Below are 26541 nucleotides of genomic sequence, written 5' to 3'. Positions count from 1 at the left end.
CGGCAAAGAATTGGAAGAGGAGCATGAGAGGGAGACCATAATTTGGAATGGATGGGTCAAGGAGATGTCACTGGGCAGAAAAGCCCCACAAGGAATCCTGTGAGTCATCACGTGAATTAGGGATCACGTACACACCCTTCCATCACCAGCGGTGTTAGCACATGACTCTCATTCATCCTAAACATCACCATCTCCAACAGTTGAACATCCACAGTACATGACACTCAGTCACCAAGTAGTCACCGCATCTGTTGCCAGTACTGTGTCTAGTGAGATCTGGGTGATGTCTCTGGGATGCCTGTCTCCTCTCCATCTGTGTCCATCACCCGTTGCACATGTCACAGGAACTGTGTCTGAGCTCTCTTCCTCCCTGGGGCCTATCTCTCCCATCAGGGTCAAGACTGTAGTTTGAATCCCCTTTCATCTCTGAGCATCTCTCTTCAGCATTACTTATTCACATTAGTTTTCTGCTCCTAGATGACATTCATCTTTTTCAGTTCAGAGCAAAGGGCAGCATTTCTCAACTTTGCCTTTTAATGAGAAGAATCTATAGATGGATTGGATTTGAGGTGTGGGATGGGGGATGTAGCAGTCATAGCCAAAAGGCTCCTTCAGTGATCTCTAAGTCAGTTATAGGGAATAACTTGGGCAAGCTCTTTTAGAAACATTTCCCTGTGAGTTGCCCTTAGAAACGGGGTTTTCCCCTAGACACTGATATCAAACTCATAACCTTCTAGGAAACACATGGTATTTTGCCTGATTCAGTAATGTTTTTTCTACTTTGCCTCCCTGCTGCTGAACAGCTTAATGAACCTTGAGTCCGCAGGAAGAGATATTTAATCCCCGTGGCCACACCAGTGTTGGTCTCTGAGATCTTACAATCCATTGCAGTGTGGGTTTTCGGAGCACAGATGTGCAAAGGTTCTTGACAATAATCATTGTTAGTCACTTTCCAAAGAGGTTGTTCAAAAAACAAACAAAAACAAAAGACGTGTCTGTGTCTGTATCTGTCTGCCTTCTGTCTGTCTGACTGTCCGTTGGTCTGTCTGTGGTACAATTCTAAGATTTTTTTAATATAGGAATAGCATTGCCCAACCACTTTCAAAGTTAGGATGGATCAATGTCAGCTCCCTGCTCCACAGCCCAGGTCTTCCCTATTCTGCCTTTTGTGTGTAATTTAACCTTCCCCACTACACTTTGACTGACATGGGTCAGTTCTTTATTGAGATTCACTCTGGCTTTAAAAAAAAATAGCATTAATGCATTCTTCACAAAAATCCTAAAATCCATACAGATTCAGAAAAGGCCCCAAATAACTAAAACAATCCCTAGCAGAAAGAGCAATGCTTTAAGAATCACAATACCTGACCGAAAATTGTAATAGAGGAGGCTAAAGAGACAACTCAAAGGTAGTGACAGGAACTGCTCCTGCAACTTGCAGAGGATTGGAGTTCTGTCTCCAGCATCACAGCAGGTGGCTGACAACCACCTGTAACTCCAGCATCAAAGGATTCGGAGCCCTCCTCTGGCTTCAGCAGGCACTGGGAAACTGGATTTTCATATGTAAGACAAAAGATTACATCAGTATCTCCTCCCCTGCACAACAGTCAATTCAGAATGGAGTAAAGGTTTCATTATAAAATCTGAACATTTGAGACTGCTAGAGTAGAACAGGCAAAACACTAAAACACTTCAAGATACACAGGAACAGGCAAGGGTTTTCTGAGCATACTCCAGTGGCATAGGAAATAATCTCAAGAATTGACAAATGGGACCACAGGACAGTAAGAAGCATCTACACAGAGCAGGAAACAGTCACCAGAGTGAAGAGGCAGCCTGCAGAATAGGGAGAAAACTTTCTTGCTGCCTACATAGCAGCCAGGGATTAGCTAAGATATATAAAGAACAACAGGAGTCTAACAGTTCCAGTCAAAAGACTAGCTAATGAACTATAGAAACAGTCCTCAAAAGCCAGGATGCAAATGGCCAGTAAAATATTTGGAAGATGCTCAACATCCTTAGTCATCAGGAAAATGCAAATGAGAACTGCTTTACGATCCCATCTTACCCAATCAGAATGGCTGTCAAGGAAACAAGGACGTGAGAAAAAGAAGAGAACTTACTCAATGATGATGAGAATGTAGACTCCTGGCCCACTATGGAAATATATATGGAGGAGCCTCATAAACAAGCCTCAAAATAAGACTAAGTGGGACTGAGCGGCTCGGGTCTCGGGTAAGGGTCTAAGGCAGCACATCACAAAGACGCGCACATGCATGTGTCTAGATACACTGTGTACCGTAGTCAGTAAGTGGAACTGGCCTACACGCCCATCAGTAGATCAGTGGGTAAAGAAACTCGAAGCTGTAGAGAAGAACACCAGACCTGGAGAGGCAAATACTACACATCTTCTTTCATGTGGGGGACCTAAATTTTAGACTTTGTATATATGAGTGTGTGTGTGTGTGTGTGTGTGTGTGTGTGTGCGTGTGTGTGTGTGTGTTGTGGTTTGTGCAGGGGATATCTTAATGGATGTCTGAAATACAGAGAATAATGGAATGCATGCTATAGGACACTGAAAGAGGGAGACTCACTGGAGAAGCCTGGGGACAGTTGGTGTTGGGGAGGAGGCATGAGAGAGGCCAGCAAGGGAGAAGAAGAAGAGATGGGAGCAGTGCATGTGTGAGCATGCCATGAAGAAACATACTTCTTTGTAAACTAACCTTAAAAATTAAAACAAAACATGAAAGCAAAGCAAAGCAAAGGGCACTGGCATTCAGTACTAATGGGATGGGAGCCCTCCTTTGGCAACTGATAGGCACATCCTACAGATGTCTATCATCCTTTTGGTTGCTAAGTGGTATGTCAGTATAGGTTCTCATTCTATGATTTGCTTAGCCAGTAGTCGGTTCCAGCTGTGAGTAAGTACAACTAAAGCTACTATAAAATTCTTAGGAAGGTTTCAGTGAGTGAGAATTTTCACTTGTTGGGAGGGAATATGTAAGAATGGCAATAGCCAGCCTTCTCCAGAGTGTTCCATGTATGCCAGCAGTGTAAAACAGCTCCACATCATTGTCACACTTTGATGTTGCTTTTATTTTTAGTTATAGTGGAAAAAACTCCCCTATCACTGGGCGTGGTAATGCTCGCCCGTGATCCTTCCACGGGAGAATGAGGAGTATTTCCGAAAAGCTGTAGGCCAGCGTGGGCTACAAAGTGAACAGTGCATGTACTGATGATCAAATTAACTATGTCAACTATTCTTAAATGTGCCACGCGCCACCTCCGGTACTTTTAGGTGATTATGGAACCAGGTATCCGTCATCTCATCTTGCAGAACTGAAGGTCTACCTAGTCAACAACTCTGTCCTGCCTTGTGGCTGCCACTCTTTCTATTTTCTATAAGTTGTCCTTCCTCATATTTGAAATAAGACCCGGCTGCCTTGCTCAGAGTTGTCTTCAACTTGTGGGCTCAAACTCTGTAGGCTTCAATTTAAGTCACAAAAATGTCTTGTTATGTGCCCTGTAAAGCTTTTATAATTTTATATTGTGCATATTTAAGTCAGTTTGGGATTAATATTCATGTCCAGTGTGAGGTTTGATTTAGTTGTTTCAGTTCTGTTTGCTAAAATAATCTATTTTTTCCATTCAATTTTTTCAAAAATTCTCCTTGAGAAAAGGTCAGTTTTAGTCTTCATTTTCATGGCTCTATTTGTTTTTCTCAGCTGCGTTGTAAGACTATATTTTCTAGGTGCATTGCCCGTGTCTGGTGTTGTTTGGTCACTTCCTCCCAGCCCTCAGCTTGCCTCTTGGTTTTTTAATGGGGCCTTTTATAGATCAAAAGTTCTCCAGTCTGGTGGTGCGCCATCTCTCTCTCTCTCTCTTTCTCTCTTGGATGTCTCAGAGGGACTCGCAGCAATCCTTACTGGAAAGGCTTATCTGCACATTGACTTGTTTTTGCACCTTTGCAAAGTTAATTGGCCACATATGTGGTTCTATTTCTGGACTGGCTGTTCTGTTCTCCTAATCTATGTGTCTGCTCCTTCACAAATACCAGGCTTTCTTTGTTACTGTATCTCTTGCGTCTGAAAATTAGTTAGTGTGGTTTCTCCAGCTTCATTCTTCATTGTGCAATTATTTTAACTAGTCTACTTTCCTTGCCTTCTCATTTACAATTTAGAATCAGCTTACTTATAGTCTAAAAATATCCTTGATGGAATTTTGTTTTGCTTTGGTTTTGTAATTGCATTCTTTTTTTGAATTAGGTATTTATTTCATTTACATTTCCAATGCTATCCCAAAAGTCCCCCACACACTCTCCCACCCACCCACTCCCATTTCTTGGCCCTGGTGTTCCCCTGTACTGAGGCATATAAAGTTTGCACGACCAATGGGCCTCTCTTTCCACTGATGGCTGACTAGGGCATCTTCTGATACATATGCAGCTAGAGACACGAGCTCTGGGGGGTACTGGTTAGTTCATATTGTTGTTCCATCTATAGGGTTGCAGATCCCTTTAGCTCCTTAGGTACTCTCTTTAGCTCCTCCATTAGGGGCCCTGTGATCCATCCAATAGCTGACTGTGAGTATCCACTTCTCTGTTTGCTAGGCCCTGGCATAGTCTCACAAGAGACAGCTATATCAGGGTCCTTTCTGCAAAATCTTGCTAGTGTATGCAATGGTGTCAGCGTTTGGAGACTGATTATGGAATGGATCCCCAGATATGGCAGATTCTAGATGCTCCATCCTTTTGTCTCAGCCCCAAACTTTGTCTCTGTAACTCCTTCCATGGGTGTTTTGTTCCCAATTCTAAGAAGGGACAAAGTATCCACACTTTGGTCTTCATTCTTCTTGAGTTTCATGTGTTTCACAAATTGTATCTTATATCTTGGGTATTCTAAGTTTCTGGGCTAATATCCACTTATCAGTGAGTACATATCATGTGAGTTCTTTTATGATTGGGTTACCTCACTCAGGATGATGCCCTCCAGGTCCATCCATTTGCCTAGGAATTTCATAAATTCATTCTTTTTAATAGCTGAGTAGTACACATTCTATCTGTACCAAATTTTAGATGTGTTTGATTGGTGTCTTCTCTGTGTTGAATCATTTACTCTGTGAACTGATGTGACTTTCCAGTTAGTCAACTCTTTACTTCTCCCATCAACATTTTGAAGGTTTAAGAAGATCATGTTAAATTTACAATTGTGTGTTTTCTTTTTTTTTTTTAATTTTATGTATTGCAAATGATATGTATCTTTAAATGTTTCTAAAAGTTGATTTCTATTGGTCATTGTCATCTATAGAGGCATTATTGTATCCTGTTCACATGGGAGTACTGAGTGAGTCAGCTATCTATGCACGGAAATGGTTGCAGTTCTTTCTACCTGTCTGTGTGCCTTTCTCACCTTTTCTCCCCATTCAAAGGCATTTCTGCTCCATCCTCTCTTGGTTCCAACCCTTAAGGGGAAAATGCTCGTTAAGTGTGATTCCTGAAGACTTACTGGAAGTGAACTTTGACAAGCTGAGGAGTCATCCTCGAGCCTTGCTTGCTGAGGTTTTTGTTACATACAAATAGATATTGGATTTCTTTTTTAAAAATCTAATCTTATGTGTATGGTATTTTGTTTGTATTTAAGTCTGTGTATCATGTGTATACTTGGTACCAACAGAGGAGAGCATTGGACCCCCTAGGATTGGATCTGCAAACAATTGTGAGACACAGTGTGGGTGCTAGGAATCAAACCCAGGTCTTCTGGAAGAGCAAGTCTCATATTGGATTTTTATTTTTTTTAAAAAAAAAAGTACTTACAGATAATAAGTAAATAAATCTTTAAAAAATATATTGACCAACCAAATATGTCAATATTCTAAAGAAGAAGGCCCAAGTGTGATCACATTCATTAATACAGAAGAAAGAGCCCTAAAATTATCTGTAAGTACACTGTAGCTGTCTTCAGACACTCCAGAAAAGGGTGTCAGATCTCGTTATGGATGGTTGTGAGCCACCTTGTGGTTGCTGGGATTTGAACTCAGGACCTTCAGAAGAGCAGTCGGTGCTCTTAACTGATGAACCATCTCACCAGCTCCCTCAATATATTTTTAACTATTGAGCCAGTTTTTTGCATTCCTGGAAGAGGACTCCACTGGGGTATGTTTGCTGCTTGTTCTCTCCCTCCTCCCCCCTCCCTCCTCCCTCCTCCCTCCGCCCCTCCTTCCCTCTCGTTTTGCCAGGTTTTTATTTATTGGGTAACTCTTTAACTATTGGTAGTATTGATCGATAGCTTTATTTTCTTTTTACATGCAGCTCTCTGGTTTGTATTGGAGTGACAGTGGCTACATACAATGCACTGGCAAGTGTCTCCTCTTGGAAGGAATCTTATGACACTTGTCTTCTTTCAGAGTTTGGCCAGATTCACCCGTGAAACAGTCAAAACTCAAAGGATGTAAGACTGCCTAATCACCTTTTAAAATAGTAATAGGGCCATGTGGTTGTTCTCTTTCTTCTTAGGTGGATACTGGTTCTCACTCTGCCTTCAATGGGAGGCAAAGCAGGGCTCATTCTCTCTCTCTCTCTCTCTCTCTCTCTCTCTCTCTCTCTCTCTCTCTCTCTGTCCCTTCCCTTTGAACTGGCCCCCTCTCTTCCTTCAATAAATTCAGTATCGAATGCTACGGTGGGATCTGTCTCATCATTTCTCTTTCTCCCCAGCACCTGTTTTTTTTTTTTCAACAGCCTTGATGAGAGGTGATTCACATACCACGTGGTTCATTCATCTACCATTTGCAACAATGTTTTAGTAATTTTCAAAAGCTGTGTAATGAGCACCACAGTCATTCTTAACATTCTATCGCCTTAGAAAGGAATCCCATTCCCACTAACACTCCGCCCACTCTCCCACCTGCCCAGCTCTGCTCTCTGCCTGTTCTTGACATTTCATGTAAATACCTAACTATAAATGTGTGCTATCTATCTGTGACTGACATTGCCCACTTAGCATGATGCTTTCAAGACCATCCTTCTAATAACTGATACCAGATCATTTTCCACTGTTGAAAGGTTCTCCGTTGTACAGATATAGCACATTTTATCCGTTGAGTGATGGATGAGTTGTTTCTGCTTTGGGTTGTTATGGATAGATAGTGCTTGGGTATGTGGTTCTCTGTGTAGATGAATGTTTTCACTTCTCTTGGTGGTTTACCTAGGAATGCAATAGCTGGATCTGGTGACAGTTTGCTGTTTAGCAATTTGAACACGGTTTTCCAACATAGGGCCATTTACTAGTCTCACCAGCACTTGTATGGGGTGCAGTCCAATTTGTCTACATCTGGTAACGTTTGTTTATTGTCAGGCTCATTTTATCCTCTGCATCCTACAGGCTGTGAAGTTATTTCTGGAGCATTCTTGGTGGTCCTCCTCCTGCCCTTCCTCCTCCTCCTGCCCTTCCTTCTCCTCCTGACCTTCCTCCTCCTCCTCCTGACCTTCCTCCTCCTCCTCCTCCTCCTGACCTTCCTCCTCCTCCTCCTCCTCCTCCTCCTTTTCTTATTTATTTATTTTATGCAGTGAATATACTGTAGCTGTTTTCAGACACACCAGAAGAGGGCATTGGATCCCATTGCAGATGGTTGTGAGTCGCCATGTGATTGATGGGAACGGAACTCAGGACCTCTGGAAGAGTAGTCAGTGTTCTTAAGCTCTGAGCCATCTCTTCAGCCCCCTTTTTTAAAGCAGAAATTGCCTTCCAAGCAGAGATTTTCTCTTTCAGTTTTTCCTCAAGTCAGTGTCTCACTTGAGCTGGTTTTAAACAAGATCCTCTTGCCTACCTGACCAGTGTGGGGTTTGGGGACATGCATAGCATGCCTGACTAAGGGCATGGGTTTTTAGATTCTCTGGCAAAGATCTTGAGGCAAGTAGAATCATGCTTAGCTTGTATTAGACATCCACTAAATGTTTGCAGAATGAATGGATGAAAGACCAGATCCCATCCCAGGCATGGAGTATTTGTGAATGGACATTTTGGGTTTGGAAAGTTTAGGGGACAGGAATTATACTCATTTTCAAGCCTTCTTTAGGTCATGTCACAGTGTTACACAAGAAAGACTTGAGAGGCCATAGGAAATGAAATGAATAGTTTGCCAGCTTAATGGGTTGGGTGGGGGAGCTGTTTTTTCATCAATGTATGAAGTATTTAAGCATATACATGGTGCAGTCATTGAAGAGACTGATTGGCAAACGGGAGGCAAGGTGGGGGGGGTGTGTCTTAGTTCAATCTTTGTGTACCTGTATACAGTAAATTGACTTAATTGGATCAACTGCTTGTAGGAAAGACTAGATCAAAGAGATACCATGTGATAATTGTGTCACACATACTGTTTTGAAAATGTTTGTATTGTTTTCCTGAAATAGGTGGTTGTGCTAAAATGGATTCTTTTTATAACAGTAGATCTGCAGACTATGGTGCTTAGGCTTGGGTGTTTACTTGATGGGATGTAGAATCATCATGGATCCAAGCCCCTGGCCACAGCCCCGAGAGGCTTTCTACATTGGATTACATTAGGTGGGAAGACCTACCCTAACGTGCACGGCACCATTCCATGGGATGGGGTTCTGGGCTGGGTACCAAGCAGGAAACGAGCTGAGTGCCAGCATTCATTGCTCTATGCCTCCTGACTGAGGATTCACTGGGAACAACTGCCTTGTGATTCTGCTACTCTGCCTTGCCTGGTACGATTGATGGACCGCGCCCTCGTACGCAACAATTCCTGCTCTACATTGCTTTTGTCAGTCAAGATATTTTGTCACAATCATAAGAAAAGTGCTAGATACACTGTATAAGGGAAATAAGGATTATTCTGTTTTTTTTCTTGATTCAACTTTTCTATGCACAGGCAAATGGGAAGAATCACTAGAGCCCCACTTTCCATTTAAGGGCTATGCATTACCCATGGTCAACCTCTTCTAGTGGGAAAGCCCACTTATGAAGAAGAGTCATCTATGAGCGAGGTTGTTAGACTTTCATCATCACTGAAACTTGTGGCTTCATATCACAGGCTTAACATAACCCGCTGCACAATGGGCTGGCCCAGCCATCAGAGCTCACCTCCTCCCAATCAGTATAAACTATGACCTCTGTCTCTAAAAGGAGTGAAGGAGCCTCCCTTGCCTCCTATGTGTGCTGGAGAATGCGGTGTTATTTGTTTAATCCAAACTTAGGTTTGGAACTACTCTGATGGCTGCAGAAATCTGACTGATATTTCAAAGACCCAGCCTGTTCTGGGTGGGGGTGGGGCATTACTATTTGCTAGATCAGGAGAATTCTGAGAAGCAAAACTTTTGTCCTGAGCGGTCTAGGAAGACAGCTGCATAGAAGCAACTGTTGCTAGAGATTTTTCTAAGTCCTGGTTATAAATGATATGTTAAAAAATATCGACTAGACTGAAATTTATCATTGTTGATTGGTTTTTCTTGCATGGCTTTTGTTCCTGATGCGGGTAGGGAAGAAGGATGGTAACATTCCCATCAAGGTCTTGGTTAAAAGGATGCTTCTCTTGGAGTTTTGGCGACTTTCTGAGTGCCTGGCTATCTGTATCCCTTTCTTCGGTAGAGAATTTCCCAGTTTAATTGTGCTTTGGAGTGGTGCCTCTGTAAGTACTTTGAGAGGTGCCATGGAGTTCCTTCCAGCCAGGTCTGGGTCAGGGAAGTCCATTCATTATTTGATTTCCTGTGTTTTATTTCCCATTGTGGTTTTGTTTTGTTCCGTCCTGTGATATGGATCTGGCCCTTATCACCAGGACTAAGTTCAGGAGAGTGACTGGGATTTGGTTTCCATAGTTTCCTGATTTGTTTCCCATTTGGAATTGTTATCGCCTTGATTCTCATTTCTTCTGTGGTAAGAGGAAGAGTTTTACTCATCTGACTCTCCCAAACACTTCCTATCCCAATGGTCTTCCACTGCTCCCCGGTCTTCAGTGTGGAAGCTGGTTCTCACACAGGTGGTTGTGGTTGTTGTTGTTGTTGAACAATATAAGGGCTTAGTAGTGCCCATTATGGGAAAGAGCATCAAAAAAGCTATATAAGAAATATAAGGGAGTACAAAACATGATTGGGTCACACATGGGGGACAAGAAAATCATGCAGACATTTACTGTGCATCAGTGTGTGTGTGGTTTTTTTTTTTTATCATTTAAAAGAGTTTCATTTCTAGAGTCCAGAAATGTTTTAAAATTTAATTTTTCCAATGATAACAGAAGTGTACATTAGCAGCCTTTTATGTACAGGTCTGTAGGGTTAAGAGCATTTACATGGTTGAGCAGCAGACTTGAGGACATGTTTCAGGAAATTGAAACATGTACCTGCTAAACGGCTCCCCAGCTTCAGGCGAATCAGGTTTAAAACCCAGGTGATAGCAACTGACACGTAACCATCTTCTAAATCAGCTGCGGATGGATGGCCAACACCTTGAATGTGGTTCTTTCAGCTGAGTTTTCTAATTCAGCTCAGTACTCAGAAACGTACAGCAGTGACACCACACCAAGGCGAAAGTGTTCCCATGAGACGCTCTGCTGCAGGTGTAGTTTATGGTCTGCTTTGAGGTGTAAACTTATTTCTGTTACTTGTTTGAGACTCTTTTGAGGAATGGTCTTAGAGTAGGAGAGAGACATCAGTATCAATAAAGACAGCTAATCCTCATTTTTACTGTATCCAATACCATTTTTATCTCTTTCTTGTTTGTTTGTTTGTTGCACGCAACAGCAGTATCATGAATGTGGAGATCAGAGAACCACTTTCCAGAGTGGTTTTTCTTCTGCTGCTGCTATGTAGGTCCCAGTGATTGAACTCAGGGTTGTCAGACGTAATGGCAAGGCACCTGCTTTTACACACAGAGCCATCTCATCAGCCCAGCCAGGATGTTTTAAATGCTTGTAATCTTCCTTATTGTTCCATGAGATGTTTTACAATCACGGTCTTACTTTTATCAGTGAATGAGTAATGAGGCAGAGAAAATTTAAAGAAGTTGATCTCAGTTTCAGAGCCTGTTTATAGATATGTGTGTGTGTGTGTGTGTGTGTGTGTGTGTGTGTGTGTGTGTGTGTGTGTTTGAATGTTGTTGTGCAACTTGACTCTTCGTTCCTCATTCCTGGGCTATACAATATCTTTAGGATGATATTCATATCAAACTACAGGTGTCAGTGGGTGGAATAAAAGGTATACACAGGCGTATCCTGGGGGCGTGGGAGGGGGTAAAGACGTAATAATTAGGTGATCTGTGCTGTGCCCCAGTCATTTCATGTTTCAGCCACACTAGTATCTGTTCGTAGGTTCTAGTTATTCATTCCCTGTGCAGGGACAAAGTCACAGGAGAGCTGGGGGGTTTGCCTCATGTGATAATAAGTGGTAAGGTATAGATGTAGAAACAGACTCATTTTTAAGAGCTTCATCTCTGTCTTACACAGAAGTGTTTTAGCTTACTAGAATTCTATTAAACATAAAAGCTGTAAAATGTGACATGCAGATATCTATCCTAGAATTCTATGTAATATTCTATAGAAGTCTATCCTATACATAACTGATTTCTACATAAAGAATGCTTCTTCACAGAACATTTTAGTCCTCTTAAGAATTGGAGATAGAAGTCAGGCGTGGTGGTGCATGTCTTTAATCCCAGCACTGGGGAGGCAGAGGCAGGTGGATCTCTGAGTTCGAGGCCAGCCTGGTCTACAGAGTGAGTTCCAGGACAGCCAGGGCTACACAGAGAACCCCTGTCTCATAAAAAACAAAAACAAAAAAATTATATATATATATATATATATATATATATATATATATATATATATATGTATATAATATTTAGCAGTCTATGGTGCCATACATATGTAAGATGGAGTCATCCTACATCATGTAATAAGAGAAATGCATTTTTCTGGTGTATATGCCCTGAGATACAGCCTCTCCATCCTCAAGAGAAAGAAGTCCCCTTCTTTCTCTTGAAAGTAATCCTGAGGTCACTTGAACAATAGGAGAATTTGAAACAATGGGAAGGAAAGTTGTTGAGCAAAACCATGATGTCAGTGTTGCAGCTTGCTGTGAAAACTTACTCATTAGGGTATTATCCACCTGAAACCCTACTTATATACGTATTTACTTTCAATAATAAGACCTTTATTTGGAGGGACTCTCTATCATGTTCCTTCAGGGGCAGACAGGACTGGATGCAGTTCATTTCCCAACCTTGGCTAGGTCTGGGGAGCTCTTGTCAAAGGAATCTTGTTCTCCGCAAAGCTTGTCACTGTTTTGTGTAGAGAGAACTGTATGATACACTCAAAGAAACAAACATTTTCCTCATTTTGGAGCCTCGTCTGGTCGGATACATAGAGGAAAGGGGTAAACATGGATTAAGAAATCCGTGCCCCAGTCTTCTAACGTAGACTGGTTACTCTCTGGATTGCCTGAGTTGCATCTCAGTATGTCTTGCTCCTAACTAAACAAAACAGGCTCAAAGACATACATAGCTTTCTGTGTTAAAAAAAAATCCTAAGATATTAAAATCTCACACTTCGCAGCATAGATTAGATGCTTACTGAATATGTCTCAATCTGGACAGCCTACTATGTCTGAAATCCCTTCCATATCTAATCTTCATGCTGTGGACAGCCTGGTCCCAAAGAAAATAAGACAGCACGAGTTGATGACAGCTCAAGTGTCCCTGAAACTGTCCGAACCCTTATCCTGGCAGCAGCAACAGCAACAGGAGTTTTGGGTTATACTTTCCACTAGTGGGTGGTACCGTCAACTGGTTTGAGAAGGCATGTAGCCCAGAAGAGCTGAGATTCACTTTCCAGTCATTTTTCTAGACTGCTTTTCCCTCTAGAGTGATTAGAAAGTTAATTGTGTTTTCTTGTAATTGTAGTTGCTTGTAGAATTAGGATGGGGCTCAGTTGGGACAGACAGGGGTCAGAAAGAGAGTATACATTTTTAAATAAAAGTTTAATACATTTATTTATTTATTTATTTAGGGAGGGAAGGGGCATTCATGCCATGGCATGCATGTGGAGGTCAGAGGACAACTACTCTGTTCTCTCCCATCACCGTGTGGATCCTATGAGGTCAAGCAACCAAATATGACACAAAAGTACCTTTACTGACTAGGCCATCTCACCAACCCAAGAAAGCTTTTTTTTTTTTTTTTATTTTTATTTTTAGCATTTTGTAACTTGAATTGTAGTACTATAGTACTGCCTAAAATTTATCCATGTAAAACTAATGTAAGAGCTAGTTTTCCTAATTTCCTGAAAGAGAAGAAAAAGAGAAAGCAGTGCCCAACCTTGGAGAAGCAGAGTTCGGTATAAACATCACTGCAGAGTGATGAACTCTTCATTAGGTACACCTGTGTTCAATCAGACTCTAGCAGTGTGCCTAGAACACATGCTTAGCCTCTCCAAGTCTCACACTCCTTGTTCATGTGAAGGGACTAAAAGCAGGTGCTCAGCTATCCTTCTCAGATACTGGATGGGGGTTAGAAATGTTCTTGAAGTGGCAAGTGAAGTAGATGATTACAATTATGTTTCTTTGGGGGAAGTTGGGACACTAATTTCCCAAGAGAAGGAAGGGACATAGATCTCCCCATCTTCCTCTTTCTTAAGGCTGTTCTGAGTTGCAAACTGAGGGGGGAGGAGGGGACCTACTTAGTTCTTGTTTTGTATCTCTACTCTTCACGCACAGAGATTCTTTGGTCTCTGCTGGAAGGAAGTTCAATGAGATTCAAACCAAAAATCTCTTCCTTGGGCAAAGCTCTTTACTGTGTATAGCTCATAAGAGCTGCAGAAAACAGAATCTATTGACTCATATGACTGAAAAGTCCCACGGGAGTACCACCTGCAAGCCCAGTGGGATCCAGGTAATTAAAAGCTAGGATTGAAAAATCTCGTTCCCCCAATTTAAGTCTGTGCTCCTCTGTTTTTAGTTGGTTGGTTTGGTTTGGTTTCAAACTTGAGCTCTTTTCTTGCGGAGGCAAAGCCATCACCATCAACTCTACCATCATAGCAAGCTAGTTGTTCCAGCTCCAGAAGAAACATGAAGCTTGAATTACTTATTGTTCCAACAACTTTCTTGGGCTTGGATCTTGCTGGTACTATTTGAGCACATGTCTCTCTCTGAACCAATCACCAGCGTGCCATACAGCCTTGAATCCAAGGATGTCAGACTCACAACTGACAGGTTTTCCCAAGTGGGAAAAAAACATATATATGTATGTATATGTGTATATGTATATATCTGTGTGTGCATGAGTATATATATGTATATATAAATGTGTGTATATGTATATGTGTATGTTTATGCATAATATATGTGTACATGTGTATATTTGTGTATACACGTGTATATTCATATATATGTATATATACACACATATACACACATAATATGTACATATAATATATACATACATACATGCTAGACACTCCTTGCCTCTCTCTTGTGTGTATATGTGTGTATATGTTTATGTATGCTATATATGTATGTATGTGTACATATGTATGTATATGTGTATATTCATGTATATGTATGCATATACACAAATATACACACATGTGTGTATATGCATACATGCATACATACATACATACATACATACATGCTAGACACTCCTTGCCTCTCTCACCACCCCTTTTCTCCTTGCCCCAAATAAAAGACATTTAGATTCCTCAGCATGCAATAAGGCATTTGGGGTATTATAGGGATAAAGTGTCAGGGTATCCACTAGAGTTGTGTGAATATGCATAGCACACACACACACACACACACACACACAGAGAGTTTAGCAACAGAGTACATGTGGCTCATTCTAGAGCATGAATATCAGTGAAAGGTTTCTTGAAAGCCCTCTAGACTAGATGTTAGCCTTCATGTGGCGTAGGCCATCGCCTCTGAAGGAACCTAATGGGAGCAGATATCACCTCATTCTGCAGGGGAAAAGCATATAAAGGTTTCTTGAAAGTATCTTAGGTAGAGAGTGGGCCCTGCACATGGTGCTGTTTGAAAATGGCATAAAACTCTAGGGATGATTTCACCACGGAGCGATTAGAGAAGCCATCTAGTTGTAGAAAGAAACCATAACTACAGAAATGGAACTGAGAGAAGAAACATGCTTAGAAATGGAGGAGCTAGAGAAAGTATCCATGGAGCTAAAGAGATCTGCAACCCTGTAGGTACAACATTATGAACTAACCAGTACCCCGGAGCTCTTGACTCTAGCTGCATATGTATCAAAAGATGGCCTAGTCGGCCATCACTGGAAAGAGAGGCCCATTGGACACACAAATTTTATATGCCCCAGTACAGGGGAACGCCAGGGCCAAAAAATGGGAATGGGTAGGGGAGTGGGGGTGGGGAGGGTGTGCGGGACTTTTGGGATAGCATTGGAAATGTAATTGAGGAAAATACGTAATAATAATAATAAAAAGAAAAAGATAAGGAAAGCTTGACCTTAGCGTTGGTTTAGGGAGACAGAGTGGAGGAAGGAAGGGAGGGATGGAGAAAGAGACGGAAGGAGGATGAATGTGGACATCGTGACCAGTGGTAGAGCGCAGCTGCTGTTCCCTGGAGATCGGCCCCTCCTGAGGTCTGGGAGTTTTGAGTACAGGAGTGGCATAAACAAACAAGAAGAGGGCCCAGAGCTCTCCTGTGTGTTTTTAGGAGGCGGTGTTGGCTTTGTTACTCTACTTCACATTCTTAAGATGTTTTGGAAGGTTTTCACAACTGTGTTGTGTGTTGGCCAGCATGGATGGTTATTTCTTTCACTGGGCTAGCTTCGTCTTTGTGAAGGGTCTTTCAGAAAGGAGGCCATTTCCAGCGTGCTATTTTCCTTCAGTGTTCCTGAGGAGAAGGCAAGCTGAGTGAGCTCTTAGAGAACACTTGCAGTCCAGGACAAGTGGTTTTCTGTGTTTCTGTCACCAGTTTACAGCAAACCCATCCATGACTCGGGACCAAGAAGATAACTGGGCACACTTATTTGAGACTCCTGTTTACTCTTCTATTTTGTTCAGTCATTAACCGGTGTTGGGATGGAGAATTAGGACTCTTCCCTCGCCAAGAAAAGAACACAAGTGACTAGCTGACTACACGATTTACTCTCCCAGATACTTTCAGAGTAACAGGAAATCCTGGCCAAGTATCTACCAAGAGAAGCTGGTGGTATATGCCCTGGCCACTCCTGAATGCAGGCTCCATGGCTGTCACTCCGTGCCCCGAAGGACATCATAAATCATGTATAATTTACGAGGAGCCTAGCCAGTCCTGTGCTACACCCTGCTAGCGGCTGGTGTCTGTCCACACACTGTGGGCTCCCTTCTTTGCTGCATACAGAGCCTTTTTCACACGATCCATAGGACTAAAGTGGAAATGTTTTCCCTTAGCTTGGCCCAGCCAAAGTGTAAAGACGAGAGGAGACAGAAAGCCCTTGTTCCTTGAGGCTGTACCATAAACTTCTCTTGCTTTCTCCTGGACTGGAAAATAAGAAGGGCCAGAAAACAAGAACCAGGACAAGGCTGTTTTCTTTTTCATTTACATTTTCAACAAGATATATATGTATTTTGAGTGCCAATAACCACCATGTCACCATTGGGGGCATAGCATTGAGCACAAGTTTGGTTTTAAGGAAATGGCTGAGAAACGGGGTAAGAAGGCAGACAAGCTATTCTCGAGGATTGCCTGATTCACCAGGACCTTTGATCAGAACGTGAAGGCCATCATGGAGTGTGCCACGCTGGAGCATGGTATATTGAAGAAGACAGGCCACCTTGTGGAGCAGTTGCTGGGGAGAAGCATCAGGTGTGGAGGTCTGCATCAAAGAGCCAGGAAAGAGTAGCTGCGTGAGAGAAAGAACATCTCCAGGGTCACTGTTGGGACCCATGCTAGGGAACTGAGATCTTATCTAAAGGGAGATGGGCAGCCATTGGATGTTTTGAAGGATTGATCCTTTTAAAATACTTGACAGTAAGAGTGTATGTGCGATGCCAGAGAAACCATCTAAGTAAGCTTCTTTCACTTTCTAGAGAGAATTGGAGTATGCGCTGTTGTAATCAGGATTGAAATACCAAAATATTTATTCACCCAGTACAGAATGCGACACAGAAAATCGTGTGTGTGTTTGATCTTGGAGTATGACTAACTGGTGCTTTTGCAATAAGGATGAAAGAAAGCATGCATGACCCATTCGTTTACTTAACTGATAAAACATGGACAGACCCGTGAATTGTATCCAAGGACCTGCACCCCTTGTGCCCTGGCAATATTGTGGTTATGGAATAGCTATGGGACATTACACACGTTACACTATATTTAATTTCTTATACAGATTAGTGTGATCTTCAGTTACAAAACCAACTGGTGATCAGGCCCCATGTGGCTTCAGTAGTCTCCCTTGCTTCTGGTGAGAACTATGGAGCAGCCTCCTGATGCCTTCTCTTCACACGTGGCATCCTCTAATGGAGGGCAGTTAGAGCTTGGGTTTGATTAACATGCAGAAGTCAGAGGGAGTGAGATCTGGGGGCTACCTGGGAAATTTCTCCCAAAAAATAAGGCTCGTGAACAGTTGAAGTAGGCCTCAAAGCCATGTAAGGACTTTTGCCTCTGAAGGTGGGAAAGCAGGTGGGCGAGTCTCAAGAACACTCCCATGATGCTCCTGCCCTGTGCAGCATAGTGAACCAAAATGACCCCTCAAGTCCGTTCCAATACAAAGCCCCTCAGAGTCCATGAAAAACGTCCAGTGAATCTGCTCCACAAACACAGAGACACTGTATAAACACAAGGCACATATTTTAAAAGGTGAAAAATAAGATTCTTGTACTTCAGGGAGAACAGGGTTTGGAATTTTATGCCCATCGACATACCTTCCATACCCAGCAGCCTGCAGTTTGTCCACATTGGCCCTCACACAGTTATCTACATTATGTGTTTAAAATGGTCTCAGCCAAAGACCAAGCAAACAGCTAATGGTATTTTCCTATCAGCACCTGTTTATGAGGTAAAGAAAAAAAGAACAGAACTGTTGATTTTCACCAGTGGTAGGAGCCGGCACGGAGCTTCACGGAATCCACATGAAGAAATGGGAAGAATTTTTTGTATACAAAGAAGATAGAGGAAGATTTGTTTAAACCAAGATTTAAGTTAGAATTAAACCAACAAAATCTCAAAACCCAGACTTAAGAGTGGACTGCGATCCACATAGAAGAGCATAAGTGTGAGCAAGCTATGTTCTGGTCTCTAGATTAAGAAAGAAAATTTTTAGTGAAGACTAAAAGTTTTAAAAGGTGTACAAAGCAACGATTTTGGAATAGCCTTCATTGAAGACACAGAATCCCACAGTACTTGAGCTGGTTGAGTGAGTAACCACTGAGTCTTGCCCCTGATTTTATAGATCATAGATTAGAAGCAAAAAAACTTGATATAGGGTGCCCAGTATCGAGTGACGTGATCTCAGTGCCCTGGGACGAACACCAGGACTCCTGAAAATGATGCGACATTTTGTGCAACATTATAGACTTTGAAAAGTCTTCACTTCTTACTTCGGTAAAAGTTTACTTCAATAAACACTGAGAGACGACCCCATGCACTTACCCACTGTCTACTGTTCACACCCGCCACCCACTGGACTGGGAATGTTAACATTCAGGTAGGCAGGCTCAGTGCCACTGAAGTCCTGCATTCAGCTCCGAAGCTCCACTCTAAAATATATTGGGAATAGAGATTGCTTCCTGAAGAAGGAAGAATCCATGTAGAGACTGATTCCCTTTCCTTGACTTGCCTCAAAAAGCTGCCTATCCCCGCTTTCCTTCTTCATTCTCCTAAGGTCTGCCAAGGGTCATACCAGAACCTCTAGGTATGGGGATCCATTGTATTGAACTTTTGAGTTGATGGTGTGAGAGAGAAAAAATAAAAACAAACAAACACTAAAAGTTATCCCTTTTCCCTAGCATCCAGATGAAGTATTTACAGGAACTATATGGGTTGGTTCTGCTTTGGGGCTTTTGTTTTGCTTTGTGTTTGTTATATAGAACTTTTGGCATTAAGAACTAATTTCAGGGTGCTGGAGATGTGTCTCAGCAGTTCTAGAGGACCCAGGTTCAGTTCCCTATATCCCATACACTTGGTAACTTACAACTATCTGTAACCTCCAGTTCCTGGAGATTTGACTCACCTTCCCCTCCCCTCCCCCTCCCCCTCTCCTCCTCCTTTCCCTCCTTCCCCTTTTTCCCCTTCTTCCCCTTCTTCCCCTTTTCTTCCCCTTCTTCCCCTTCTTCCCCTTCTTCCCCTTCTTCCCCTTTTTCCCCTTCTTCCCCTTCCCCTTCTTCCCCTTCCCTTTCTTCCCCTACTTCCCCTTCTTCACCTTCTTCACCTTCCCTTTCTTCCCTTTTCCTTTCCCTTCTTCCCTTTTCCTTCCCCTTCTTCCCTTTTCCTTCCCCTTCCCCTTCCCCTCCCCCTCCCTCTCCCCCTGCCCCTCCCCCTCCTCTTCTTCCTTTTCCTCCTCCTCCTCCTGGCACCATGAATACATATAATGCAGAAACAAAACATCTATGCACATAAAATAAATAATAGTAAATTTTAAATTTAAATGTTAAGAAAGGAACTAATTTAAGTACGGTGATATAGCTCAGCAGGTAACGGCACCTGCTACCACACATGATGATCTGAGTTAAAGCCCTGGGAGCCATGTGGTGAACTGACTTCCAAAAGTTGTTTCCTGACCTAGGTACGGACACTATAGCATGTGTGGGGGTGGGTACATGCACTCACAGATTGATTGATTGATTGATTGATTGATTGATGTAATTTTAAAGGCTTTTGAAAGAACTTTAAATCTTCTGAAAGCCCATAGTTATCTGGATTGTCAACATTTATGTCATTATTTTACTGTTTTTGTTGTGTATATTTATTATGCATGGTTATATAAGGATATTGTCATATAAGGGCATTGTCATACAAGTTTACCTTGTACTTAAAGTGTATTCTGATCATGCAGTCTACCACCCTCTTCCCCACCAGCCCCTGTTCCCATTAATATCCCTTTTCCTTTGGACAGTCTCCTTCTACTTTCCTGTCACACATACACAATATGTATATAATCCAGTTATCATATATGCAGGAAACATAGAGATCCAGTCACTTCATAGGACTATCTCCAGGGGTAAACTTACATAATTCCCTGCAAATGCCTCTGTTCGCAGGTGTTTTAGAGAACATCATTATCAAAGGAAAGATGCTAAGTGCTCTCTGTGCTCCATACCTGGCATGCAACAATAAGTCTGGATTTCTTTTCAAACATGACCACCTTGGCCAGGTTTGGGGGTTGAGCCTTAGATCATGGTCTGCTTGTGTCCATACTGTGGACTCTAGATGGGTGCTTTTAGTGGGCATCAAACAAACAAACAAATGTGGCTTTGAGTCTTCATGTGGACAGAATAAATGGGCTCAAATCCTTTGAATAATTTTCATGACTGTTGGAAGCCATGACTTGATTCTTACTTGTGCTTATTCTTTTTAAAAGTATTAGAGAGGAAGATATCCACCAGACAAAGTAGAGAGGAGCTGATAAGAAGGGGCCTGCTTAAGGAATTGCCTGATCAAGGTGAGGAAATTTGTCTTACATCTAAACTAATTGGATTCTTCATTCCCATGCTTTCCTTTCCTGTTGGGATTTAAAGTAACTGTGGTTGTTGTCAGATAAGGTGTTACAGTGGTTAGTGTCAGATAGTGCACAGCACGAATCTTGCTTCCACATGGAATGTCTCTCTCTCTGTGTGGTCAAGAAGCCAGGGTGTTACAGAAAAGAAGGCCAGTGACTTTTCTAGTCAGCCTTTCCACATAGGCTGCTCTCAACTCTCTGCTCTCAGGCTGCTGCATTGCGAGCCAGAGATACAGGTCAAGATGCTTTGGGGCTCCTCCTCACCTCAGCTTCGAGCTTTATTCTTCTGTCCAAGCTACTCTCCATTGATTGTTTGAGTGAGTTCGGTTGCAGTTTGTCCATGCCTTCCTTATTTCTCGACACTGCCACTAAAAGAAATAGCAGCTATGCCGCATATCATCTCCATGATCTACTATTCATAAGTCGATAAAGCACGGACAAATTAACCTGCTTTATGCTTTCTCCCAAGGTAATCTGTTCTTCTTGCAGTCCTCTGAGTCTTCTTGTCTCTCACCTCATCACTGATAATTTTGATAACTCTCTCCTAGAGGTGATTGGTGTTTTGTTTTGTTTTGTGTCCTCTTTCCTTTCCTCCCTATTATCTCTATGCTCTAAAGGACAGAAGTTAATTAGAAAAGTCAAAGTAGTAAGGAGGTGGTGGCGCATGCCTTTAATCCCAGCACTCGGGAGGCAGAGGCAGGCAGATTTCTGAGTTTGAGGCCAGCCTGGTCTACAAAGTGAGTTCCAGGACAGCCAGGGCTACACAGAGAAACCCTGTCTCAGAGAGAGAGGGGGGGGAAGGGAGAGGGAGAGGGAGAGGGAGAGGGAGAGGGAGAGGGAGAGGGAGAGGGAGAGGGAGAGAATATTGTGTAGAAGACTGACCCTCAAAGAAGACACTAACGCTGGTTATTTATCCAATTAAACAATTCCACATTATTGTCTTTGCTCCACCACTGTGAAAACTGAAGGACATCTTGCTGTAGTGCTGATGATTTAGCCTTGGTCCCCTCCCTCATTGCCCAGGTTTATATTATTGCTGAGGCCCTATGGGAAGAAATAATATGCTATTGTTTGGAATTTAAATAGTGATGCTTCCCTCTCTATATAGAGAGAGCTATATCATATATGTTCCTTAAAGAGTATATGACATTTGGGAGCATATATTTTATATTAGTTAAAATTTCACGTTTTCCCCACTACCAGCAAATTCCAATGCACTGCAGCTTGGAAATACGTGGCTGCTTCGGGAGTGAGGGAGGCCTGGATGGAATAGTATCATGTCGATTGAGCGAGCCCTCACAATTTTAGACTCACCATTTCTGGCTTGTCAAGTTTTCCCCTCATCTTTGTTAATGATCTTTTGTATATTTCAATATGCTATTACCTTGAAGCTATTTGTTTCCTGCCTCTGGACTTTAAAAATGAAAAGTGTCCATACTTCCCCTTCCTAGAAGGAGATAGGCATGCAGAAAACAACAGGCATGCAGGAGGTTAGCCTCCAGGAAGTAGCCATGCAGACAGTAGTTATGTAGCCGGCAGGCATATGGTATCCAGGTTCATTTCCCACCAGTCTCCAGAGGCAGCAGATAGCATAGCCTTTGAGATGAAACCTTTGTAATCAGCTTTAGGTGGTGACCCATCCATTTGTACGTGTATCCCTTATTCGAGACCATTTTAAAGAAAGGGAAAGAGGAGTAGGAGGGATTGCTTATCCGACAAGACTCCTTACTGCTTTGCAGAGGACATGAATTCATTTCCCAGGACTCACATTAAAGGCTCACAACTGCCTGTAACTCCATCTCCAGGGAACCCAACACCCTTTTCTGGTCTCTGAGAGACATGTATTCATAGGCACATACCTATGTGTAGACACTTACATGCGTGCACATAATTAAGAATAAAATTAAAATCTCGATGAAAAGGAAAGGGAACATTATGGTTGAAACCTGTCATTGGGATTAATGGTGGAGCTCACAGGCCAGATGCTTTTTCTAATTCAGAAGTGTCATGGACTTTGCTGAATTTTACTTTGTAATTTGGCACCGTTCTCCTATAGACACGAGAATGGTCGAAAGTACCCAAGAATGCCCCTTGGAGATCTCCCAGGTTTCAGCCAAGAGCTAGAGAAAGTAGTTTTCTATTTATTCATAGTAGTCATCATCTTTCTCCCCCCCCCAAAAAAAAAACAATTACCTTGAGCATCCCTGTCTGAAAGACTGGCCCCTGTTGCTTGCCTTGTAACAGCCTCTCTCCATCAGTGAGGATTCGCTGAAGGCCTCTGTCTTTTTGACACTGCCCCTGACAGTTATTGTCAATTATGAGCTTCCTTTGGTAGACCAGATAGACGTTTGAAGTCCCTCCAGCTGCCCTGGCTGTGATCTCCTTTCACCCTGACCTGTAAGCTCTAACTGGCTATAGTTATTATACCTTCCATGCTGTGGTTTTCACACCAAGTTTTACTTCAATCTGAGAATTCACCAAATAGTCTTCTCTGCTGAAAAGACAGTCTCACAGACGGTCTACTCCACATTCAGTCCCCCATTTATTTCTCCCCTCCATCTTTTCTCAAAGCAGTCACATGAGGGGCATACGAGTGTCTGGCCTGCTTCCCTGGCCCTGCTTTTCACATCACTCTCTGAATCTAGTCTGACGAATCAGGTTCTTTCTGGGCACCTGTGATCATATCTGTGTACCTGTTCTCCTGCTTTTACTTTAAGCTGAATGTGAGTTTTGTGAGTTTCCTTCCGTAGCACTCACAGACTCTCCCAACATTTGTCATGTGTTCCTGTAACCTGGGCCTGGCTCAGCACTGTCTGCCATCTTTCCTTCCCAGGCTGGTATTTCAGATGCACACCTTACTATATCAGAGACTGAATTTATAAACTCTGAGAAAATTTTTCTTAAGACAGATTTCTAGGAAAACTTTCAGAATAGAGACACTACTCACTTAATGACTTCAGTTTTCTTGTTTCAGGAACTTAATAGTTCCTACAAATGGTCTTTTTTTTCTGCCATTACCTTTATATATACTAGTTTTATTTCATGACTCAAAGTACGTACCTTTCCACATACTTGACTGTTTTTCATGCATGCTATTGTGATAAAATTCAAATTTTCTATATTTTTCTAGTGTTTTAAAAATAAGTTATTTTTTAACCTGATAGACGTATTATTACATATAATAGCATTAAATTGTTATGAACATGACTTTAGTATACTACTAACTAAAATCATAAAACACAAATAAAACCTTCATTTGAGTTATTTTAAAAGTAGGGGTTTATATATAAGACTGTGGTTTTTATCTTCCCGTTTGCTTGGAACTGTCCATTTTATATTATTTTATCAGTGTATTATATGTCCCCTCCCCCTCCTTTTAAAACTGGTGCTTCCAGTCCAATAATTCTTCATATTCATATTATTGAGATTGTGAAGATGTAATTGCAGTTGCATTGCCTCGGGTTATTATTGTCTGTCTTAGTTTTCTACAGGAATCAGATACAGGTCCGCAGGAACCCCATGACTGAGTGACAATTCCATTTTCATTTTTACATGGCATAATTCCATATTTATCTTCCTTATGAAAATGTCATGGTTTTTTAACAGTAAGGACTGTGAATTTCATTATGAAGCAAATCAGTGAAAATTTGAGAAATAATCTCTATTTTATAATGATGCTGCAAAAATTAATTTAAAAAAATTGAATAGAAACAACTCTGTTGATACTTTTTTTTCAATTAGTTAAAAAAAAAAACTTAGGCTCCTTAATTTTTCTCTTATGGTGGCAGCAGAGCCTCCAAGGTTTCTGTGTGTGGGAATAATTACTGTGACAGGATGACCAAGCATCACTGAGTTCTGCAAATCCCTTGACTTTTAAACACCTTCAGGAAGGGCAGGGGTTAAAATGAGTCTTTATGATTTAGAATACATGAGGAATTTTACTTTAAGCTGTGAATTTTAAAAAATCTTCTGTAACTAGTTTTTGATGTATGTTTTCTAGTTGTAATTCTCTTTTACTGTTCCCATAATGAAGAAAATTTAAAAATGAAAATAGCTTTTAAAAAAATCTTTTTCCTGAACAAAAGTAATGTTACATTGCTGTGTAGAATATGGGCGTTGTCTGACATGCTCACAGTTACATTACTGTGTAGTGTGAACCTGGCTAACATGCTCAGAGTTACATTGCTGTGTAAAGTTTAGATACTGTCCAACATGCTCACAGTTACATTGCTGTATAGAGTGTGAACACTGGCTAACATGCTCATAGCTACATTGCTGTGTAGTGTGAACCTGGCTAACATGCTCACAGTTACATTGCTGTATAGTGTGAACACTGGCTAACATGCTCATAGCTACATTGCTGTGTAGTGTGAACCAGGCTAACATGCTCACAGTTACATTGCTGTGTAGTGTGAACCTGGCTAACATGCTCACAGTTAGATTGCTGTGTAGTGTGAACACTGGCTAACATGTTCACAGCTATTTGCTATGTACAGTATGCACACTGTCTAACATGCTCACAGACATTGGCGTCTGGAAGTCCTCTGCTATCCCCCTCCGTATGTGTAATTGCATCTCATGTTATTTGTATATTTGCATTCACCTCGTGGTTTTGATGTGTTACAATTTTTGTTCCATTTTCCAGATCATTCCTTCATTCAGTTTCTGGATACAAAAGAAACACCTAAGTGTTTACTTCAGCAAACCCTAAATACAAGGGCAGAGGAACTCTTCTGGCCTGGGACACTGTGTGATTACGGTGGCCACGTGGGCTGTCTTGAGGTGACATAGGAATCTCTGTCCAATGTTGCTTTCCTCAAGACCAAGAATTGTATGCCTCTTTCCTTTTAAAGAAATCAGATGGGAAAGCATGGTGATTTGGTTCCCAGGGACAGAAGCACGAACCTAGATCCTGCAGTCCTAGTGAATGGGAAACTAATCTTAAAGAAAGCCATCAAGTTAGACATCTAGGTGTTTCTTTCCAATTTTAGATGGAGATGTAACAGTTAACTTTGAAAATTCAAACGGGCACATGATACACATCGGAGAGGAAGCTACCCAAGAGGAGAATGTAGGGAAACCTGAAGAAGGGAGTGACTCTGTGTGTGAGAAAACACCACCTCGGGAGGAGCAGGCAGAAGAGAAGACAGGTAAAATAAACAGACTCCCATGTCATCTCCTGTAGCACAGCCCAACTTTGAGATCCAAGGAGTGACTACAACCAGTACCCTGCACACAGGAGCCTTGCAAATTGGACAGAGGCTAGGGAAGAGAAACAGGCGAGTCCAAAGACAGAGACATCCAGTTATAGTGTGCCCTCTGCTTTTGTGTTAGTAAGGAAAGCTAACTGATAGTAGGATCAAAAGGATTGGGCTTGTGGGGAGTTACATTGCCTGGAAATGGTCTCCTCTTTAAAGTTTTCTCTTGAGACCTTCAAAAGCATGAGAGGACTTGGAATGTTGTTTTCTTCTGGTTGTAGCTGGTCCACGTAGGCAGCTCAACAAGGGGTCATGTGTCTTTCTCAGAGTAGACTCCCTCTATGTCTGTGGGAAGTAGCTTGTGCATCCACACAGCCCAGTATTTTAGTTTCTAGATGTTTCTAAGATACAGCAAGAAGTAGACCCATAAGGAGCTAAGATTTCTCTGCCACTTTTTGCTCTATGGTCCACTCATGCTCTGTCAAGTCTACGATTATGCCAAAGGATTCTCTAAAAACTTGGTTTCTAAAGTGGGGTCAGAGTCGGATACTGCAAAATATATTTCTCATGGGGCCCTCCAGGTTGTTAATGAACTCCTTAAGGTGGCTCCATCCCAACACCAACTTATTTTCCACCAAGCCTTATGCTTACATAAACCTTGAGCT

The 26541-nt window shown here is 41.9% G+C and overlaps 1 protein-coding gene across 18 annotated transcripts in view; it reads left to right on the top strand.

Moving 5' to 3' along the window:
* Phactr2 (phosphatase and actin regulator 2) overlaps positions 1-26541 on the top strand; it is a 266809-nt gene that overhangs the window by 186932 nt on the left and 53336 nt on the right. For 12 of the 18 annotated variants that reach the window (XM_006512673.4, XM_006512671.3, XM_006512667.3 and 9 more), the window contains exons 3-4: positions 20541-20621; positions 25670-25828. The exons of 1 other annotated variant lie outside the window; for it this stretch is intronic. In XM_006512673.4, coding sequence (XP_006512736.1) covers positions 20541-20621; positions 25670-25828 — 240 coding nt within the window. The remainder of the gene's footprint in view (positions 1-20540; positions 20622-25669; positions 25829-26541) is intronic. 5 more of the 18 variants (XM_006512675.3, XM_006512674.3, XM_006512677.4 and 2 more) reach the window with 1 other exon arrangement.

Source organism: Mus musculus, chromosome 10, assembly GCF_000001635.26.
Source record: "Mus musculus strain C57BL/6J chromosome 10, GRCm38.p6 C57BL/6J".
In the NCBI taxonomy this organism is placed as follows: Eukaryota; Metazoa; Chordata; class Mammalia; order Rodentia; family Muridae; genus Mus; species Mus musculus.
This window is presented reverse-complemented; position numbering and strand designations above follow the sequence as displayed.